This window comes from Equus asinus, chromosome 30 (assembly GCF_041296235.1).
Source record: "Equus asinus isolate D_3611 breed Donkey chromosome 30, EquAss-T2T_v2, whole genome shotgun sequence".
Classification (NCBI taxonomy): domain Eukaryota; kingdom Metazoa; phylum Chordata; class Mammalia; order Perissodactyla; family Equidae; genus Equus; species Equus asinus.
Window position 1 is genome coordinate 4,645,259 of NC_091819.1, and position 20,166 is coordinate 4,665,424.

The 20,166-nt window shown below is 39.7% G+C and overlaps 1 protein-coding gene across 11 annotated transcripts in view; it reads left to right on the forward strand.

Moving 5' to 3' along the window:
- Window positions 1-20,166, forward strand: part of DENND1B (DENN domain containing 1B) — a 244,500-nt gene that overhangs the window by 2,749 nt on the left and 221,585 nt on the right. For 4 of the 11 annotated variants that reach the window (XM_070501654.1, XM_044762640.2, XM_070501655.1 and 1 more), the window contains exons 1-2: window positions 4,288-4,427; window positions 6,425-6,489. In XM_070501654.1, coding sequence (XP_070357755.1) covers window positions 4,411-4,427; window positions 6,425-6,489 — 82 coding nt within the window. In that variant the 5' untranslated portion in view covers window positions 4,288-4,410. Of the gene's footprint in view, window positions 1-3,925; window positions 4,065-4,287; window positions 4,428-4,779; window positions 4,802-6,424; window positions 6,490-20,166 lie in introns of those variants that run through there. The other 7 variants (XM_070501653.1, XM_044762634.2, XM_044762641.2 and 4 more) reach the window with 3 other exon arrangements.

Sequence of the window (20,166 nt, forward strand, 5' to 3'; positions counted from 1 at the left end):
ATCAGTGAACACAGTTTTCAAGAAAGAGGGTGAAATACGTACATTCCCAAACAAAAACTGAAAGCACATACAGTATATATTTTAGGCAGAAGGAAAGCAATCATACTTGGAAGATCTAAGGCGAAAATATGAAAGAAGAGCAAGATGAGAGGTAAACTTCTGGGTAAATCTACACAACAATGACTGCATAAAACAACATTAATAATATATTGTCGTTTCGAAGGGTATTTTAAAGGTCTTTGTGTTGTTTGGGAGAAAGTTCATGTATTGATAAACTCTGGATTTAACCAGTTAAAATTTCTCTCTTAAAATTTCTAGGGTTACCGCTAAATGAATAGGAAAAGAGTGCACAACTTCCAAACTAAAATGGCAAAGTAGTGAGAGCATAAAAAAAAATCAATCCTAAAGAAGGCAAAAGTGAAAGAAAAGACAGAGGTCAGGAGAAAACAAATGGGAAGCGCAACGTTAGATGGCACAAATAAATTCCAATATATCAGCAATTATTATAATACACTCAATGGTCTAAATGCTTGACCTAAGAGTCAATGATTGTCAGACTAGATTAAAAGTCAGAATTAGCATTTTTCAGATAAATACGAAGCATAATGATTTAGAAAGTTTTAATGTAATCAGATGAAAAGAGATCTACTAGGCAAATTCTAATCAGAAGAAAGCTGTTTAGAAATGGCTGAGTGGTTAAGTTCACGCTCTCTGCTTTGGTGGCTGGGGTTTTCGCTGGTTTGGATCCTGGGCACAGACCTAGCACCACTCGTCAGGCCATGCTGACGTGGCGTCCCACACAGCAGAACTAGAAGGACCTGCCACTAGAATATACAACTATGTACTGGGGGGCTTTGGGGAGAAGAAGGAAACAAAAAAAGAAAAAAAAGATTGACAACAGATGTTAGCTCAGGGCCAATCTTAAAAAAAAAAGAAAGCTATTTGGATACTAAGGCAAAAGCATTATTGGAGTTAAAGTCACAGCATAAGGATAAATTTACCAGGCAGATATGACAATTATAAATTGGTTTGCACAGTCATGCACTGCATAAACGTATTTTGGTCCATGACGGACTGCATATATGATGGTGGTCCCCTAAGATTAGTACCACAGAACCTAGGTTTGTAGTAGGCCATACCATCTAGGTTTATGTAGGCACTCTCTATGATGCATACACAATGACTTCATCGCCTAACGATGCATTTCTCAGAATGGGTCCCTGTCATTAAGTGATGACTGACTGTATATTATAACACAGCACCAAACTACTTAAAGTAAAAATTGAACTATAAGTTGAGATAGACAAATCCATCATTGTATTAGGAGATTTTAACTCATCTGTCCCATTAACTGAATTGCGTCAAGCAGATGCAAATTCAGTAATAGAAGATGTCAACAAAACAATCATAATACTTGATCATGGACATGTTTTTAGAATACCTTATCCAAAAGCTGCAGAATATATATTCTTTACAAACACACAAAAAATGTAAACTCAAACACTTTAAAAGATTAGTGGCTTATTGAGTGTGTGTGTTTTGTTTTTCGTTAAAGATTTTAGTTTTCCTTTTTGCCCCAAAGCCCCCTGATAGATAGTTGTATATTTTTAGTTGTGGGTCCTTCTAGTTGTGGCATGTGGGATGCTGCCTCAGCATGGCTTGATGAGCGGTGCCATGTCCGTGCCCTGGATCCAAACCGGCGAAACCCTGGGCCGCTGCAGCAGAGTGCGTGAACTTAACCACTTGGCCACGGGGCCGGCCCCTTGACTATGTCTTTTGACAGCAATATAGACCACGTTCTTTGACTACTCTGGTCCTGAAAAATATAATACCAATTGTCAAGTAGGAAGTACTATTGCTGAAATATGATCTTGTGAAGATCTAACACCAGTTTGAAGGTATATGCTCTTCGTAGACTATCAATCATGTCAGAAGTTCTATATGAAATGAGTATTGCTAAAACTATACCACTAGTTTCAATAAACATATTACCAAGACAAATGTATACAAAGTTCTCTTTTTTCATTTTTAACAAATCACACAAATTGTGTCCGTCTGTGTTTCTCTCCCTTTTACCTCAGTAATACCAGAAGAGATAAATAAATCTCTTCATCATTGTTAGCATAAAAGCTAGCTTAAAAAGATTTGCTTTGTGTGCGCATTTGTAATATTTTCCCTTCAGATACTTAAAGTAAATGGAAAAATTAATTTTATATTATGCAGGGGTATGACTGTTACTTAAATCCCACCAAATGGATGGGGGAAAAGCATATTAATATTTATTAACCACAAATTAAAAACTCCTGATGTAGGCATCCCAGGTGGGCTCCTTTCTTTGGTGAAGAATTAATTATAATGAAAGGAGAAGTTTGAGAAATTTTGTAACACTTGGAGGAGAAGTGGTTTTTGGTTTACAGATTTTTTTTCAAGCCTTTGGACTATTTGGGAAAAAATATGCATGTGTTGTAGTTTGCCTAACTGTGAAACTGAAATCCACAGAATAATTTCTCAAAAGATCACACAAGTCTGTAGCACTTTTTAACCTGAACATCATATTGTTCTTATGATATACAACAAATAAGTCCCATTTTACAAATATAGGAACCGAGAAACTGAAGTGTCTCATCCCAAGTCAAGCTATGACGCACATAACACTAAAATATAATCTTCTTGTTTCCCCATTAATTCCTGTCCTCACTTTTGACTATGAGGTCTGTGCTCTGCAATGTATCTCGTTTTGTTGACCAAGTAACACCCACCTTTGGCAAGAACGTTTAAGATCAGTATGATTGAGTTTAATATTAGGTTCTTTGTTTCTTTTTTTCCTGCTTTATCTCCCCAAATCCCCCCAGTACATAGTTGTATATCTTAGTTGCAGGTCCTTCTAGTTGTGGCATATTAGGTTCTTGATTCTAAGTTCTTTATTTAATTCCCAAGACTTCTCGTTTGACTTTTATGTCTCATGACTCACACTCTATTCATACCACATTTGGTTTCCTCTCATCATCTTACCTTCTGCATGAATCAAGTCTGAAGCAACCCCCTATTTGGATGAAAACCGCTGTGGCGATGTGTCAAGGGTGGTAACGTTTCTGAGTGAAGCCTTCTCCAGAAGAACTCTTTGTAACAGCCCAACCCTGGGCAGACTTTTGAATGTCCATCACCGACTCTTTCTACATGTCTTCTCCGTGGAGCCTAGACGTGAGGCAGCAGGACAAGCAGAGAGGCAACATAAGGCAGAAGTAAATAATCAGCATCAGGCAGACCTGCTCTCAAATCCAGCTTTGCCATTACCCATTGGGCTAGCTGGGCCTGTTCCTTCATCTAGAAAATGCTGATGACAGTATCAACCACCTGGAGTTATGGCAAGTCCTGAGACAGTGCATATAACCTGCTTATTTTAATGCTCTGTAAATGTCAGCTATTTATATGAGCCCCTCTCCCCCTTGGGCTTCAGTCGCGCCCTTTCTGAGCTCCCTGGGTTGCCCCCTATGAGGCCTGTCCCTACTGAAAGGGTCCAAAAGTCAGTTGTGGGTTCCGCTGCAGTCCGTGGTATAGGACACATGTGCAGGCCGGGGGGAGCACGAGCATTTTGCTACGTCGCGGGGCCGGCTAGCAGGTGCACTTGTCCGAACATTCCCGAATCAGGAGGGGGATTTCAGACAGCAGCAAGCAGCCCACGGCTGGAGTGAGGCGGGGAGTCCAGAGAGTCAACCTGAGCTCCGAATTTGCAATCTGAAAGGACATGAAACGCCCCAAAAGGAAGGTTCCAGCCATCACTACCAATTATTTACTGCTCCGATTCCGTGCGCACACGCTGTGGAAGATTCTGCAAGGCGAGCTGCTTTTTCAGGGACTTTGCTTCCCGGGGCTGCAGCCCTGACGCCCCGGGCGGAGCCTGGCCCGCACCCGCGAGGAGGCCAGCTGGGCCGGGCCGGAGGACGCACGGGCACCTGGCGTCTCTGACTCGGGCGGCCACGCTGGACGAGGGTCCCCGGCCCCCGCTCCCCGGCGACCCCCCGGGCGCCTCCTCCTCCGGCTGCGGCCGCCGCCCGCGCGCCCAGGTGAGGCCGCCCGCGCGCCCCCGCGCGCCCCCTCCCCGCGCGCCGACTTCCTGGTTGGCGGAAGGTGCAGCCGCCGCGCCGGGCGGCCCGGGCGCCGGAACCCAGAGGCCCCAGCCGTGGGGGCGGCGGGGGCGGCGGCCGGCGGACGCTGGGGCGGCGGCGCGCTCGGCCGCTGCTGTCACAGAGACGCTCCGGGGGGCGGGCAGGGGGGCGGGGAAGCGCCGGGGGCGCTGCCGGCATGGGCCCGCCGCCGCCGCCGCCGCTCTGAGCAGCGTCTTCCCGGCGGGGCGGGGGCGGCGCGACCCTCGGAGCGCGGGGGACGGCCGGCCCTCCGCGACATGTAACCATGGACTGCAGGACCAAGTGAGTGGGCGCCGGGAGGCCGGGCGGGGGCGGCCCTCCTCAGCGCCCCGGCCCTCACGCTCCCCGGGGCGGCCGGGGGGTCGGCCGGCCGGCCGGACAGCGCTAGGCCGCAAAGCCTGCCCGGCCCGCGGCCCCGGCCCGCGTCGACGGCCGCCCCGGGGAGCAGGGGCGCCGGCCCGCCGGGTGTGTCCTCCGGGGCCGACGGGCGCCGCGTCTCGCGGGCGTCCGCAGGGCGGGAGGGAGCGAGCCGTGAGGTGAAGCGGTTGTCACTCGGAGCGTCTCCCCGGCGTGCGGGGCACCCTTTCATTTTCAGCTGTGCGTGTGTCCGTTTTCTTCGGATGCTCTCTGCTTTTCAAATGAGATCTGCCTCGGAGGTGTGTTTTTACGGGCGCGGTGCTTGCAAAATGGTATCCCATGCGATGGTCTTTTTTTTTTTTTTTTTTTTTTGATGTGCTTGCTGAAGTCCAGCGGTGGGCGTTTTTCGGAGGGAGATGAGGTCAAAAGCAGTTGGCAGCGCTGTGGTGATTTTGTTTGGGATGCCCGAGAGGCGTGAGTTTTATATTTTTCTCCTGAAACTTTGCAGAGAATTCCGGTTTCTTCCCTTACCTCCTCTTTACCACCCCCATACCCCCCAGGAGTTAAAAAAAAAATCATGTATATTTGTATTAGTGCCAGAGGCTTGTTAAATTTCACGGTTTCATTGAAATCAGCAATTTTTACACCTCAGAGAGATTCTAGAGAATATTAGGGAAATAGGAACATTTGTGATTTAGAATGATTTTCCTCAGTGTTTGACATCGTGGGGGCTGGGGTAAGTGATTGAAGAAATATGTATGGTTTTTGGCATTAATTGGATTATGAGGAAGGAGGTCAGCTGAGTCCAGATTATTCACATTGAAACAAGTTGATAGTGGGAGGGCTGAGGAAATGGGTGTTTGCGAATTAACTTACATGGCTAGTCACTTGTTTCTAGATTATCATAAATTTTTTTTTAAAAAAAATATTTATTTAGAAGCCAAACTCGCATGAGTTTCTTGAAGGAAGTATGTATTAAAAGCAGCCAGTGTACAAAGACACGAAGGTCTCCTTAGCAGTCACTGAAATATGTTAACACTTTGGTCACGTGGGCCTTGTGGTATCAGACTTGGCTTCATCTTTTATCTTCTGGCAGAAAGAGATAAAACGGAACTGTAATTTGAAAAAAAAGTGTCTCGAAAGGTTTCAATTCGGTTTTTGAAATTAAACCAATTGAATAGGTTGAACGTCTGAGAACTCAGGAAAGAAGCGAACTTCTGAAAGCAGCAAGGGCAAACGCACTGTTCCCGTAGGGAAAATCTAACATTGAGGCAGATGTCCAATTTCCCCGCTGAGAATTGACATAAAACAAGGACTTTTTTGTTAGCCTTGGAGTCTCTGTAGAGTTTGCTACTTTCAATGTGCTTCAGTACAGTAGCTACATCTCAGGCAAAGCGTGTGCAAAGTGGCACAGTTAAGGAGCCTTATGAACGTTTTGGGGTGTCTGGAACGTGGCAGGTGGAGTTCATCATTTACGCTTAGATTGCGAGTCCTTTGAAGAAGGTTTGGGAAGGAGAGTTAGAGACAGGAACATCCTGGCTTTCTGATTTGATTCAAGGAGATAAAGGCAGTGCTTTACATTTATCCAGCGCTTAATGCTTTATGAGGTGATTCCATGTGTATTATTTGATTTATAACCCTCACAATTACTCTGTAAAGTGAACGAGGCACTTTATAGGTGAGAACACAGGCTCGGAGGTTCTGTGTTTTTTGCCCAAGTCTCAGAACTCCTAGACCTCAACTCTCTCACGTTGCTGAACTGGGAAGACACTTGCTCGTTTCTGCTATGTTGTGGTCAGATAGTCATGTGGGATCTACTGAGACAAGAACAAGATTGGTTTTTAGAGTTAAGAAAGTGTCCACATTGTACAGATGCTTATTTATCATAGGAAATAAATAAAACAAAGTTCTTTCTGTTTCAGGGAGAATCCAGAAAGGACCTTTGATCTGGTATTGAAAGTGAGATGTCATGCCTCTGAAAATGAAGGTAGGTATGTTTTGTTGATTCTTAAAATGATTGAGTCTGTCAAAACAAGCGTTAATGTTGTAGACCGCCGGGACGTAATAGCCTCAGGATAATGATAGCGCTAAATGTGTTCTCTGCATCTACTGGCTCACGTTACTGGTAATAAAACAGATGCTAGGTCTTTACCTTGGGATTGTAGAAATCGTGCATGTTAATCTGTGAGGGTTAAATTTCGGGTGTTGTATGTTAAGGCCATGTAACTTACAACTCAGCTTTCCCATTCGTTGATAAAATTATCGTTAGTTTTTGTGGAAGGGCATGCCTTTTCATTTTCTTTCATTTGTCTTTGAAAATTTGGTTCCTTTTTTAAACATTAGTGGAAATTCTCCTGCCACTGCAAATGGGAGCCACACCAGTTCCCTTCTAATGTTTCCGGAAAGCAGACTGCGTAGGCCCTTCTGTCGGATTTACTCCAGTAGCATAGCACGTAAACAATGGTGCGACATTACTTGGAAGGGTTTCAGCTGTCAGTTCTATATAATTTCCTGAAAAGACAAGAACCCTTTAGTATGATGATTTTTGTCAGTTTTTCCCTAACTTTGTCATATGTACGTGTGTGGCGGGGAGGGGTGGTGGAAAAGAATACATAAGAGATCTGTCTTCTTGCTTATTTCCTTTTAATGTGTCCTGTGTGATATGTTTTCATAGACATCTCCCGTGTATGATTTTACTTGCAGTGTATGTACTTAGGCCCTAGATAGCCTGATGATTAAGTGTGGGTTTTGTGGAGACTTAGCTGTTCGTTCTAAAGGCTTGGTGGAAGGTCTGCTGACGCTCTTAGTTCCAGAAGATGGCCAGCAATTATATGCTCCTAAGCAATTTGGAGCTGCATGCCTTAAAATAGAGGAGCCCAGCCCAGCTGTGGTGAAATGAGCATGAGTAATTTTAGGTAGGAAGTCACACACGCTCCTGCCTCCACCAGCCCTACCTGCTGTACTCCTGGCCTGTTTGAACAACAGCGGTGGTCTGGTTTGTCCCCCAACAAGGAGTGATCCTAGGTTGTAGGGAGCTTTTTCTGATTAAAAAGCTTATCTTTTGTTGTCCTGTATGTATTGAAGTTTGTCCGCTTACATTCTTTTTGGGCCCAACCAAGTTCTCTTTGAAGACTCAAAAGGATACATTATTTTTTTCAGCTCCAATTTAAATCTATAGTGTATTTATGGTATGAATAAATCGTCAAAATACCCACCATAACATTAGCTAAGGTGGGTGAAGTAATGCTCACCTGATGTGTTTGTAAAACAGGCTAAATTCCTTTGGAAAACATGATTTCTCTGTAATTTTAAGTGCGTGCTAAAGTGATCTTGATCAAAGGATCGATCTGCATTGTATAACAGCTCATCTGTGGATGTGTCACAGAGAGTGTGACCTTTCCCTAAAAACTTCTGAGAGGTTTCCTCCTTCCTCCCTCCTCTGCCCTTGTGCATTTCCAGGAACTAGTTATTCCAGTTCGTATCTACTCCTGCTCTTCTTTTATTACCTTTTTGCCTTGTGCTGTTGTTACTGTTTAAATCAATGCTTGTTAGAAACCTCTTCATTTGTATTTTGACAGTTTATCCAGCATGGTGAAGTTGGAAATATAATAAATGGTTAAAATAAACACTTTTGGCCTCTCTCTATATAGGTTGCAATTAATCCATTCCATCCATGTTTTCCATTAATATGGCTGATTGGCAGCAAATTCTAAAGATTTTTTTAAAAAGCTAAACTCAGTTATGTAAAAAGCATTAGCAGCTTTTCTTTTTTTGATTGTGACTTAAATAGTACGAACATGACTAATGTTTTAGAGTCTACAAGTTATATTTTTTGTGCTCCAAAAAGTAATGCTGCTATATAACTGAAATCTTATGTCAAGTTGAGAGTTTGATGTTTATAAGTATTTTTATTAATTTTCTACTTTATTGATAAATATTAAAGGGAAAAATGTCCAGAAATCATTAAAGAAAGTTATTGGAATATTCCTACTTAACTGTCAGTAAAATCTATTTATTTTAATGAGTCTGATTTGTGCATCAGTTTGTTTAAAGTAGGATAAGGTTTTTTGCTAACATTGAATGAACACAGATGACGTTGTTATGTAGTAATAGATTGGAAAACAAAATGTGTAAATTAGTATGCTTAGGGTACAAACATAAAACAAGTTTAAATAATTAGAAAATTTGATAGTTCATATAAGAGGAAGTCTAGAAGCAGGTCATCAAAGATCCAGATTCCCTCTGCACCTCGGCTCTGCCACCCACAGTAATGGTATCATTGGATGGCTTAGATTCCTGTAGTTATAGGATGGCTGTCAGAGAAGTTGGAACTCTCCTTTCTCCTTTATGATTATGGGGGTGACAGACACTGGCTTTTCATGGCACTCTCTTTAGAGCCAGAAGTTCTTTTCCCAGAATCCCCCAGAACATTCCATCCTAGTGGCCCAAGTTGGCATGGGCCTGAGCTTGCCTAAAATATTCATTGGTGGGGTAGTCGTAGAGGGGTGAGTAGCAAGATTATCACGATTGATTTACTGAACAACTGGCAAGGAGTAGATGTTGGGAACTCAGTTAAAATACTGTTTGCATTTTTCAGAATTTTGCTTTATTTTTTGAATGAATTATTTCTCAGAATACTGGTGTATTTTTTGATGACTATCTATTTGATCCTGTAGAAAATATGATGCTCAGGGTAAACTTGGTTTATGCTAAGATTGGTGATATTACAGTAATATAGTTGGAATGTTTTTCTTGTTCACTTTTTAATAGAGAAATTCTAAGTTCTTTCGTTTATCGTGAATAATTTAGATCATAAATATCTTCAGAGACAAATTGTTGTTAGCTAAGTTTTAGTTAGTGATTTGAAATGGCATTAGTTGAACTATAACTCAGTATAGCTAGTTCTGTAAGGTGATGATCTTCATCTGATCTGTTGCTATTTGGACTTATTTCAAAGGCATTACATTGATTTTCTGAAAACAATACATTTTAGAACACTGGGAAGTAGTTTCACAAGGAGGGCCCCACAAATTTCAGATTGTGTTTCCCTAGCATGTGCCTGTTGTGTTAGTAAAATTGGTTCTGGTGGTGTCTGATGGGTTGTTGGGGTGTCTTTTCTTAGATGTTTCCCTGGCAGGACTACTTCTCTAGCAACTTCTGCTCCAACTGTCCGAGAGTGAAGCACCAACATTTAGGTCTTAATGCTCTTCCTGGTAGGTTTCCAAGCTATTTGCTGTTGTGGCTCCTCTCTTTGCTGACTTTCTTGCTTCCCAGCAGTCAGGAAGTGCAGCCAGCAGTGTTGGCCTCTCCTCAATTCGAATAACAGGACTCAGGGTTGCCATGTTGTCCCTGCCGTCCCCAGAGTGATTCAGGATTTGAGGGACGTGAAAAGTAACTCTTCCTCAGTGGAAGATTAGAGATGCGTCTTCTCAGGGTTTCTCTTCCAGGCAATGGCCTTGGTACCCTAGCTTTCTCTTTTATGTTTTGTTGCTAGCTTATCCCAAGAAGTAGTAGTTGTAGTTAATAGTAGTAGTAGTAGTAGTAAGTAGTGGTAGTAATTAGTAGCAGTAGTTATTATTAGTAGTAGTTAATAAGTAGTAGTGGTGGTGGTGGTAGTGGTAGTGGTGGTACTTGTAGTAGGTAGTAGTAGGTGGTGGTGGTAGTAGTAGTAATAATAGTAGTAGTAGTGGTAGTAGGTGGCAGTAGTAGTAGGTAGTAGTAGTAGCAGCAGCAACAGGTGGTACTTATGTAGTACTAACTTTGTGCTATGCACAATTCTGGATATTTCACATGTACTGTTTAAGCCTCACTAAAATCCTATGAAATGTTTATCTTCATTTTGCACATGAGGAAACTGAAGCATAGAGAAATGAAGAGACTTGCCCAAAGTGGACTGGCTCCAGAGTCTATATTTTAATCTATTTCTTTTTAGTAAATTTAATGTTGTTTTTAAATCTGCTGCCTCTCATTGTGTAATGACCTCACATAAGCTCAGTGTCGCTACTTTATTATCATGTGAGGAAATACTAGAGTATAAACTACATGTGGTGCAGATATTTTTTTTAAAACAGGAATACAGTGTCTTCCCTGAAATTAATGAATCGAGTGTTATTCCACATGAAATAATTACTGAGCTTTTTCCTTGTGGTTATTGATGCTCGCTCAGGAGATTCCCCTGTCTGCCCCTACTCTTCTCTTTTAGGATTTACATCTCCGTATTTAGTGACTCTTTGATTCAACAGTTCTAGCCATTAGTCGTTTTCAACACGTTTAGCAAATCTTGTTTTCTTTGTTCCTTTCTCTTTACCTAGAATAATTTCTCTTAGGAACAAATCCCTCTTTGCTGCCGACTTTCCACTGTTATCAGCCCATCCAACCCAGTATCACATTATCCATCTTTCTGATCTCTAGCTTGTGTTAACAGTTTAACTGCTTCTTACTCTTTTCTTAAGTTAGAACCTTACGCCAAAGAATCCTAACTTAGTATCCCCCGTGCTCTGCACAAAGGAGGTATTTCTAAGCTCACTTTTCTATTTGATAACTTTTCATCTGTAGGGATACTATTTACACAGAATCCACAGCATTTTGCTTCTGCCTGTATTTTAGCTCTTACTGTGTTCTTATACAGATGTCTAATATGATAATTGATAGACATAGAGATATGTCTGTATATTAAGACATATCTAAGTGTCTGTTTGCCGTGCCTAAAGTAAGCTCTTCAAGAACCGGGCCATGACTTATTAATTTGCATCCTTATAGAAAAGGTTAGCACAGTATATGGCATGTTTAGTGAATATTTACAGAATGAACAAAAGAACTTGGACCTAGCATAGTACCTGGCCATTGATCAAATGAATGTTGATTAGATTAATTCACAGAGAGCTGCTGGTTTTAGAAGTGGTCTTAAGTGTGTGCTGGCATGACAGTAGCAGGGGTGTTAGAAATACATGACCATATATATCTTGGACTGGGCCATTTTGGGGTATCCTGTGCTCAAGCTCTTCGCTTCAGGATCCACATCTGCTCTCCTCTCTTCTCACATCACAAGATTTATTGGGACAGTTGCTCTATATGTATGTTTGTGGAGGCGACCTTTAAACCCATGTACACCCATCCACACACATCTAAAACCTAAAAAAATCCTAACATTTAGAAAGTAGAACTTTGATGAATCACGTGCACAATAAAGTGGTTTAGGAGACTTTACGTATTGCTCAAGGTGGAAGGAATCTGTGAGTAAAATCTGGTTACCGTGTTTTTGCTCTAGCTTTGTGTTCATGAAAGAACTCTTTCTGAGTCCCTCTCAATCCAGATGCATTAGGAGAGATTAGAGTGATCTTGACTGAAAGTATTAACTTTACGTCCTAGGTTGTTAAGAAGACCGAAACTCTTATTTTCTCATCTTTGCTAATCGGGGACAAAATTTAATGTGTTTTCTAGAATAACCTTATCTTTGAGATGTGCCATTTTTTGTTTTACATGGAAAATAGTTCAGAATAGCCATACTTTTATTTTTGGCTGTGGTACATTACATCACCTTCCACATAGCTGCCTGCAAGTGTAAAAATCAAATTTCAGCATTCGGTATTTGTTGATAATTACTCTGATAGGGATGCTGCAGAGTTTATATTTTAGTTTTTTTTGGTTTTTCTTTTTTGAGGAAGATTAGCCCTGAGCTAACATCTCCTGCCAATCCTCCTCTTTTTGCTGAGGAAGACTGGCCCTGAGCTAACATCCGTGCCTGTCTTCCTCTACTTTATATGTGGGACGCCTGCCACAGCATGGCTTGCCAAGTGGTGCCATGTTTGCACCGGGGATCCGAACTGGCGAACCCCAGGCCACCGAAGTGGAACATGTGCACTTAACTGCTGCGTCACCAGGCTGTCCCCTAGAGTTTATATTTTAATAGTTTGATTATAACTTGTTAGGTACTTCTATTTCACATGTTCTTTATTTTTGCTGCCTTAATCCAAGGTGACCTCTTGATTTCTCGTGTGAACGATTCTCACTGTGACATGTGGGAGGTGGTGCCTCTGTGTGGTCTCTTCATGGTGATGTCCTCTCCACTGCTGTTTGACCACGGTGTTTTGCCACAGAGCCACCAGTTTGTTCTGGTTTTTTCTTGTTTTCTTGACTTTCAAGCTAACATGTTCCTGATAGACTTTCGATAATATTCTCTCCTTTGAAGGATTTTCTTATGCCTCCAAATTTTTGTTTTCAATTTGCAAGTCAGAGGACAGTAATTTACCTTTTAAAATATACATTTTAACCTGTGTATACAATATTAGCAATAGGCATTTTTGGGGTACTTTAGGCAGCCATGGTGTTACTTTAAATGACAATGAAACTCAAAGGGAGTAAGTGTGAAGTATGTTCTCAATCAATTCTGAAGGATCCTTATTCCTTGGAAATAAGTTTTAACATTTATCATTCGAAAACTTTTCTCACTTTTAAACTCTTAGGCTTATGCTAAAGGAACATTATGGAAACTAGGAGAGGTGTTTTTTATTTAACGTTTTTCATTTGAGCTAGAAAGCATTAAAGATAGCTTTGAGAAACTCCTGAAATACTGCAGTGTTCCTATATTGTTAGGTTGAGTGGTTTCCCTGTTGTATTTATTTTGGGCATAGTTAGACTCTTTGTTTATGTGAATTAAGGATAAGTTGATGTATTCAAGGTAGTGATTTAATTTTATCTATAGAAAAGGGTGTCTTGTTTCACATTTGTGTGGTGGTCAGTCATTGGTCTTGTGGGGGAACTTGCGGAAGGTGCTCCTGAATTGATTTTTTAGAGGTATTTAGGAGAGTACAGGTATTTAGGAGACCCCAGAAGAGAACAGTAGAATAATAGAACTGGAAGTTTCCTTAAAGAGCACCTAGTTCACTCATTGGAGGGGAATTGCTTTGATGTCTTGTATAATTCCTGGAGCCCCTCTGCTCTCACCCTGCGGGTGCCATTGTCGTGGTAATGCTGGGTGACTGCATAAAGATTCTCCCCATGAGCATTATACAGGCCTGCTCCACCCCAAGCACTCTTCTCATTACTCTTCAAATAGCAATTCCTTTAAGTAGGTGGTATTACTTAATGTATTTATCTGATTAAAGTAATTCATGGTGAGGTGTGAACAACTGATAGACAGCCCTCAAGGGAGCATTTTAATTTTAAAGAAAGCCTTGTAAACTTGAATGAATTAAAAAGATGCAGTTTGCTGTAGGGAAAAGAACTCTGAACTAAGGATCAAGTGTACCTCTGTCAATATCTATATTGATACTCCTTTTGTAATTTGTGATCAACAGCTTTAATAAGTGTAAATACAGAGTATTCAGTGAATTTCATTAAGACTTTTTTTTGTTTGTTTATAAGTTCTCAGTTAAGGAAATAAAGCTGTAGCATCATGGTTACAGAGCCTTATTTATGGATTTATTTTCTCTGATTGGTCTTGCAGTTAGATGTTTTACAGAAGTAGTAATAAAAACTACTATTTATTTAGTATTTACCATATGTCAGTAAATATGCCAAGAGCTTACATATCCTATTTGTCTTCACTACAACCAGATGAAGCAGGGACTGTTGTTATTTTTATAGAAATGAGGAAATGGAGGCTCAGAAAATTCAAATTACTTGCCCAAGTCATACAGCTGGAAGAGTTGGAACTGGGACTTGAACCTGTTTTTCTGATTCTAGAGCCTGAACTCTTAACCATTGCACCGTGCTGCCTTTAAAATACTCATCTTTTTCTAATAGCATTGAAATTTTTCACAGCAATTTTAAGATAGCCACCCTTTTAGCAAATCCCTGACTCATTCTAGGCTTGACCAGAGTTGTTGTGATATTATGTTAATTTTTGACAGACATAAAAAGATGACAATGGGAAGAAGAGCATAAAGCCCATAGGAAGTAGTCAGCCCTCTTTCATTCGTTTAGTGAACGTTTGAGTGCCAGTTATGTGTCAGGCACAGGTGAGAAGCACTTATGAAGGTGACATTCTTGGAGAGGAAGTGTCAGTTTCAAATCAATGATTGTAATGGTGTAGTCAGGGCTGTAAGAGAGGTTGCACAGTATACAGCACCGAGTATGGAAGAGGGCACCCAACTGAGCTCTGTGTGTGTTACCTGGGGGACAGTGGGAGAGAGAGGAGTGAGGAGAGGCAGGGGTAGTCCTGAGATGATGGAGGAGACACAATTAGTTATCTTGTCAGCTCTCAGTTGGGTACCAGGTGGTTATCTTTTTCTAAAGTTAGTTGGAGTTTTAGTTCCTATTCAGAATCTTGTGTGAATAATTAAGAGTAAAGAATACGTATATTGCTTTTGATATAAATATTTTTAGCTAATGAAGGTGATCAAGAAGCAGTCTCTCTGCTGTAGTGTAATTTGCCTTGGTAGGGTTTGTTGGGTTTAGTTTTGTTTTGTTCGGAGCCTAAAACAGTGTCTGACCCAAACTGTCTTCAAAGTATGTGTTAAATTGTTGAGGCAATGTTTTGAAGGTACTGAGATGGATTTTAAACAAAAGGAATGGAAATTGTAAAGGGTATTGAAAGGTTGATACTTGTTCTTAAATTAATTTCTTTGTTAAAAGTATAACAACATCATTGAACAGGTGAAATTTGTGAAATTGCAGTTTGAGAAGTAAAAGATATAAAAAGAAATTGCTGAGTGGTAATCCTTTCGATATCTGCCTTGTGACAGTTATATGCTATCTTGAACTTGAACTTGATTTCCCTGACTTAAGCTAACCACTGGATTTTAGGTTTTTGAGGACAAACATCTCTGCATCTCCTGTAGATTTTCAGAAGGTACCTTCCATATGGATGATGTTTAGTAATTGCTTAAGTTATATTCTGTTGTTAAAGTGAAATTAGTAAAACGTTGTGCTGTATTTCCAATACCTATTTTAGATTTCTTAAAAAATTTTTTAATGTAAAGGACTTTGAAAGGCTGTAGATTTTTATCATCATAAGCAATAGATGCTTCATCTAAAAAAGTTTTTTTAGTAGAACTGTTGATAAACCACAAACTCTATGACTTAGTTGGCAGAACTGGTAAAGATCAGATAGAGCCTTTTCCTCTTTCAGTTCCTTCTTATTTATCATTTGAATCTGAAAATAAAGTGTAGAACTATCAGTTTAGTACATCTGATGGTCTTCTGCAAATGTATTAAGTGTCCAGAAGTTAGTCATTTCAAACATAATTTTGTCTTGGTTTGGTAGCAGAAATGCACCAGCATAAGGATGTGTTTACTATTCAAATTTATATTAATTAAAATTAAACAGTCCTTTAACATTTTGTCTCCAGGTAATTATAAAATTTAGACTTATTAATTTTGACGAAAGCTTATTTGAAATAACTTAAGAATTTGTGCAGAAGACATTCGTTGAAATGAAACCCAAATAAGTTCAGAAGTGTTTTAATACACAGGAACACCGTCTGTCCTCAGGGTCCATGCATTAACAGTAGTTACTCTTAAGTAAACTTGTATGGAAGTGGTTCAGAAAGGATTCTTTTTTTTTTTTAATGGATGAGAAGAGGGCTTTTTCTTTTTTAATTCTTCTCCCAAAGCCCCGCCCCGCCAAACACACAAAGTTGTATATTCTAGTTGTGAGTGCCTCTGCTTGTGCTATGAGGGACGCCACCTCAGCATGGCCTGATGAGTGGTGCCATGTCCATGCCCAGGATCCGAACCGGTGAAACCCTGGGCCGCCAAAGCGGAGCGCGAAAAGTTAACCACTTGGCCACAGGGCTGGCCCCAAGAAAGGATTCTTAAATGTCTTTTTTTTTGAGATTCCAGTGTATTTTGGCTATGTTGTTTGGAAGAGGAAGTCATGTACTATTTGGGAAATTTTTTTCAAGTTTTTGGTCATTGTTACACTTTTATAGAAATTAAAATAGTATTTCTGTTTAATTATAAGCAATGAATGAGGTTAATTTACTTGACTTTTAGAAAATAATGTATCTTTTTTTATTACAACAGAGGATGTGAGAACTAAGTTTTGGAGTTGTAGTTTTGCTATGAAATGTGTGATTTTGGTGATGAATATCTGCAGATTAGTCATTGACAATGAGGGGCAATGCAATTTCATCAAGATTGTGTTGGTTGTGTTCACTGTGAAGGTTTAGACATATTATAGAAGAAATAGTAAGCTGAGAATTTTTATGTGCAAAAATACTAGTTTCCAAGTTTCTAATGGTTAGTATTGTGTTTGTTAGTAACAATATTTACTCTAAAAGTCAAAATATTAAAATAAATTCCAGTTGAAAGTTAAAATTTTAACTTGTAGACATTAACTTCATTTTTAGCTTAATAATTGAAGGCATAAGTGAATCTACAGTACAGTACCTTATATGTGTCCTAAATTTGGCATTTGAAGCTTGTGCAGCTGTCCAAAACTCTTTACAAAGCCATTAGGAAATCTGTTCACTTCTAATTTCCTCGATTTGGGAATTTATAAAATCTTTTGGTAATTTTTTGACTCATTTCTCTCAGATTGGCAGTGACCGTTTTGTTTGTAGAGGAACATGGAAAGAAGGGAGGAGAGGACTCTTATTTCAAATTTTCTACCTTAAACCTTGTAGCATATACTACTACTTTCATACTTGTGTTGTATTCACAATGGTGGTCACGTATTGAAAATGAAGTCACCGAACACTTCTGAATTGCCTTGTAAATCATCACAGTAAGACTAAATTATATTTAGCATGTTTTACAGTTTATATTTTTATGGTATTTTAATGCTTTGAAAATGTATAATTTGTATTATGTGTAGTATGTATTACAGATTTAACATAAATAATTTATATTTACTCTAAAATATAATTTTAAATATGACTAGAATTTACCTTTTTTAGATATGGCTGGATTTAATTTGTCAAAACACAGAAATTGCTTATGTATTATTATTAAGGGACTTGTCAATACTTATTCTGAGTTAAAGCTCTTAATTTAAAAGCTAGGATTAAGGAGAATAGATGCTGGATGCTTTTGCTTGATTTATGGGTTGGAGGAAATGACTAAGCTAGAGCTCAGTGCTCTCTAAGAGATGTCTTCCTCCCACACAGATATGTTTTAACCCACAAGGACAGGAGTGTAGAATCTTACGCACCTAAGAGAAAGACCAAAGGCCATGTTTTCTCCTTCTGGAATCTATATTTAGCAACTTGGCCCAGTGGAGGCCTGCTAGCTCTTTGCACAACCTCATGCCATCTGCATAAGATGTTAAATTTTGGAATTTGTACTTTTTCTTTGTTTCACTTTTACTTTTTTGATGTATTTGGTGTTTATTTTTTCATTCATTAGAGATTTAATATTTTTAATTCCTTTGAACTGTTTTAGCTTAATTCTTTAGGTTTTTTTGTTTTTGTTTTTACTGAGGAAGATTAGCCCTGAGCTAACATCTGTTGCCAGTCCTCCTCGTTTTTAGCTTGAGGAACATTAGTCCTGAGCTAACACCTGCGCCAGTCTTCCTCCACCTTTTATTTGTGGGGCACTGCCAAGGCGTGGCTGATGAGTGGTGTGGCTTCATGCCTGGCATATGAACCCATGAACCCGGCCCACCAAAGTGGAGCACACTGCACTTAACCACTACGCCACAGGGCCGGCCCCTTCTTTAGTTTTTATTTTTACTTTTAATTGTACTTTGCTTCTTTTTTCTCATAATTTTATTTTAATTTCTTTTGATTTTTAAAAAGTTTTCATTCCTTTTATTGTTTAAAAAAAGCATTTAATGAAATGCTTTCTTTTGTTTGGAAAAAGTTGTACTTTCTTGTTCTGAGATAGAGTGCCCTTTGAACCTTTTTTGTTTTTCTAATGATGAGACTAGGAAAGCTGGTAGAGGAGGTTGAATATTATGAAAGGTAATTGTTTAGAAACTCTCAGTGCAGACACACACTAATAAAACTAATGCTTACTACTTGGGTTGAATGTGAATAGGTGTTTAAATCTCTGTTTCAAGGTTAACAGAAGCAAATGGATTTCATGACGTGATTTTCTAAAAACCTAAAGCCTGGAATCCTTTTACAGATAAAACAGAATGTTTCACCTTGTAGACATCATGGTGGAGTGGAAAGATACTGGACTAAGAGTTGAAACATGGCTTTTGGTCCTGGCTTCACTACTTTTTAGTTGTACGACTTGGTCAAGTTGTTTAGCTTCTGTTGATTTCACTTTTCACAGTATCAAAAGTTTTGTGCTACATATCTCAAGAATTATGAGAGTCAAATACAAAACGGCATGAAGGTGCTTTGTAAGCTGTACTGTAAAGGGCTTATATAGAGATAAACTTTTATTTGGTTTCTTTTTTTTTTTTTTTTTTAAAGATTTTATTTTTTCCTTTTTCTCCCCAAAGCCCCCCGGTACATAGTTGTGTATTCTTCGTTGTGGGTTCTTCTAGTTTGTGGCATATGGGACGCTGCCTCAGTGTGGTTTGATGAGCAGTGCCATGTCCGCGCCCAGGATTCGAACCAACGAAACACTGGGCCGCCTGCAGCGGAGCGCGCGAACTTAACCACTCGGCCACGGGGCCAGCCCCTTTATTTGGTTTCTATATTGAGGTTGTAAAGTATTTGAAAAAAGGCATGATCACTTCAACAGAAATTCAGTGTCAGTGTTGACTTTTCCCCCTGTTTTGAGGTGTGTGATCAACCTGGAAGAAAGGACTGATGAAGGAAGGTCACACAATAACTTCCAGGTTCCCCAGCTAACACTGCAGAAGTGTCAGAAACCAGGAGGAAGGAAGATGCTAATGCGTTTGGGGCTGATGAGTTAGTTTCACTTTGAGAAGGATGTTTGGCAGAGAATAAAAATTTGTGGCGCTAAATCTGGCAGTACTCATTTAAAGGCTTGGTGGCATCTAGAGGGATTAGGCAGGACTTGGAAGTTACAATGTGACTTTTTCTGCGCTCCTTCCAAATTTTTCACATGCACAAACTTCAGCAGGGAAGTAGGAATTCCATATATGTGTAAATTTTCAAATTTCTAAGAGTTAATATTGACAAGCTAGAAGGTTATTAGAATGAGAATAAACTAGAGGTTCGTATCTCTGAAGGAATGATAATGAGGTGAGGTTAAGAGTAATATTATACAAGTGTAGGATTTTCAGTGGGAATGTTATCAGTTGTGAGGTATGGTACAATTCGTTATGAGTTCTCTGTAAACTCACACGAAGCATTGCAATGTGTGAATGGTTAAAAATTATAGCAAATTCAAGGCTATCCCAATAATGACATTGCTCTTATTTGCATTCCTATGTGAGTTTCTTGAGTGAGTGCTAAAGGAATGGTATAGCTATGGTTAGCACTAGAAATTGTAAACCAAAGGTTATCAATGCTATAGGATAGAGTAAGCCCCTGATAGGATAAATAACTGATGATTAAAAATTATTCCAGTGTTAATTACCTGAAAAATGTATTTAGACTTTGACAAAATCTGGATATGTGCATAAGAGTGGGTTGTGAATATGAACATTGTCTCTTATATGAGTGGTAATGGATAAGATTTGAGAACCACTATATTATAGATTTAATTTTAGTCCAGCAATTAACCTTGAAGCACGATTGTATGACATTATTGATATAAATCTCTTTCTATAGGTAATTTTATATTTTTTCAAACAAATTTAATTTATTTAAGACCACTCTATATATTCCTGATTTCTCAATAGCAGTGTTTCTCA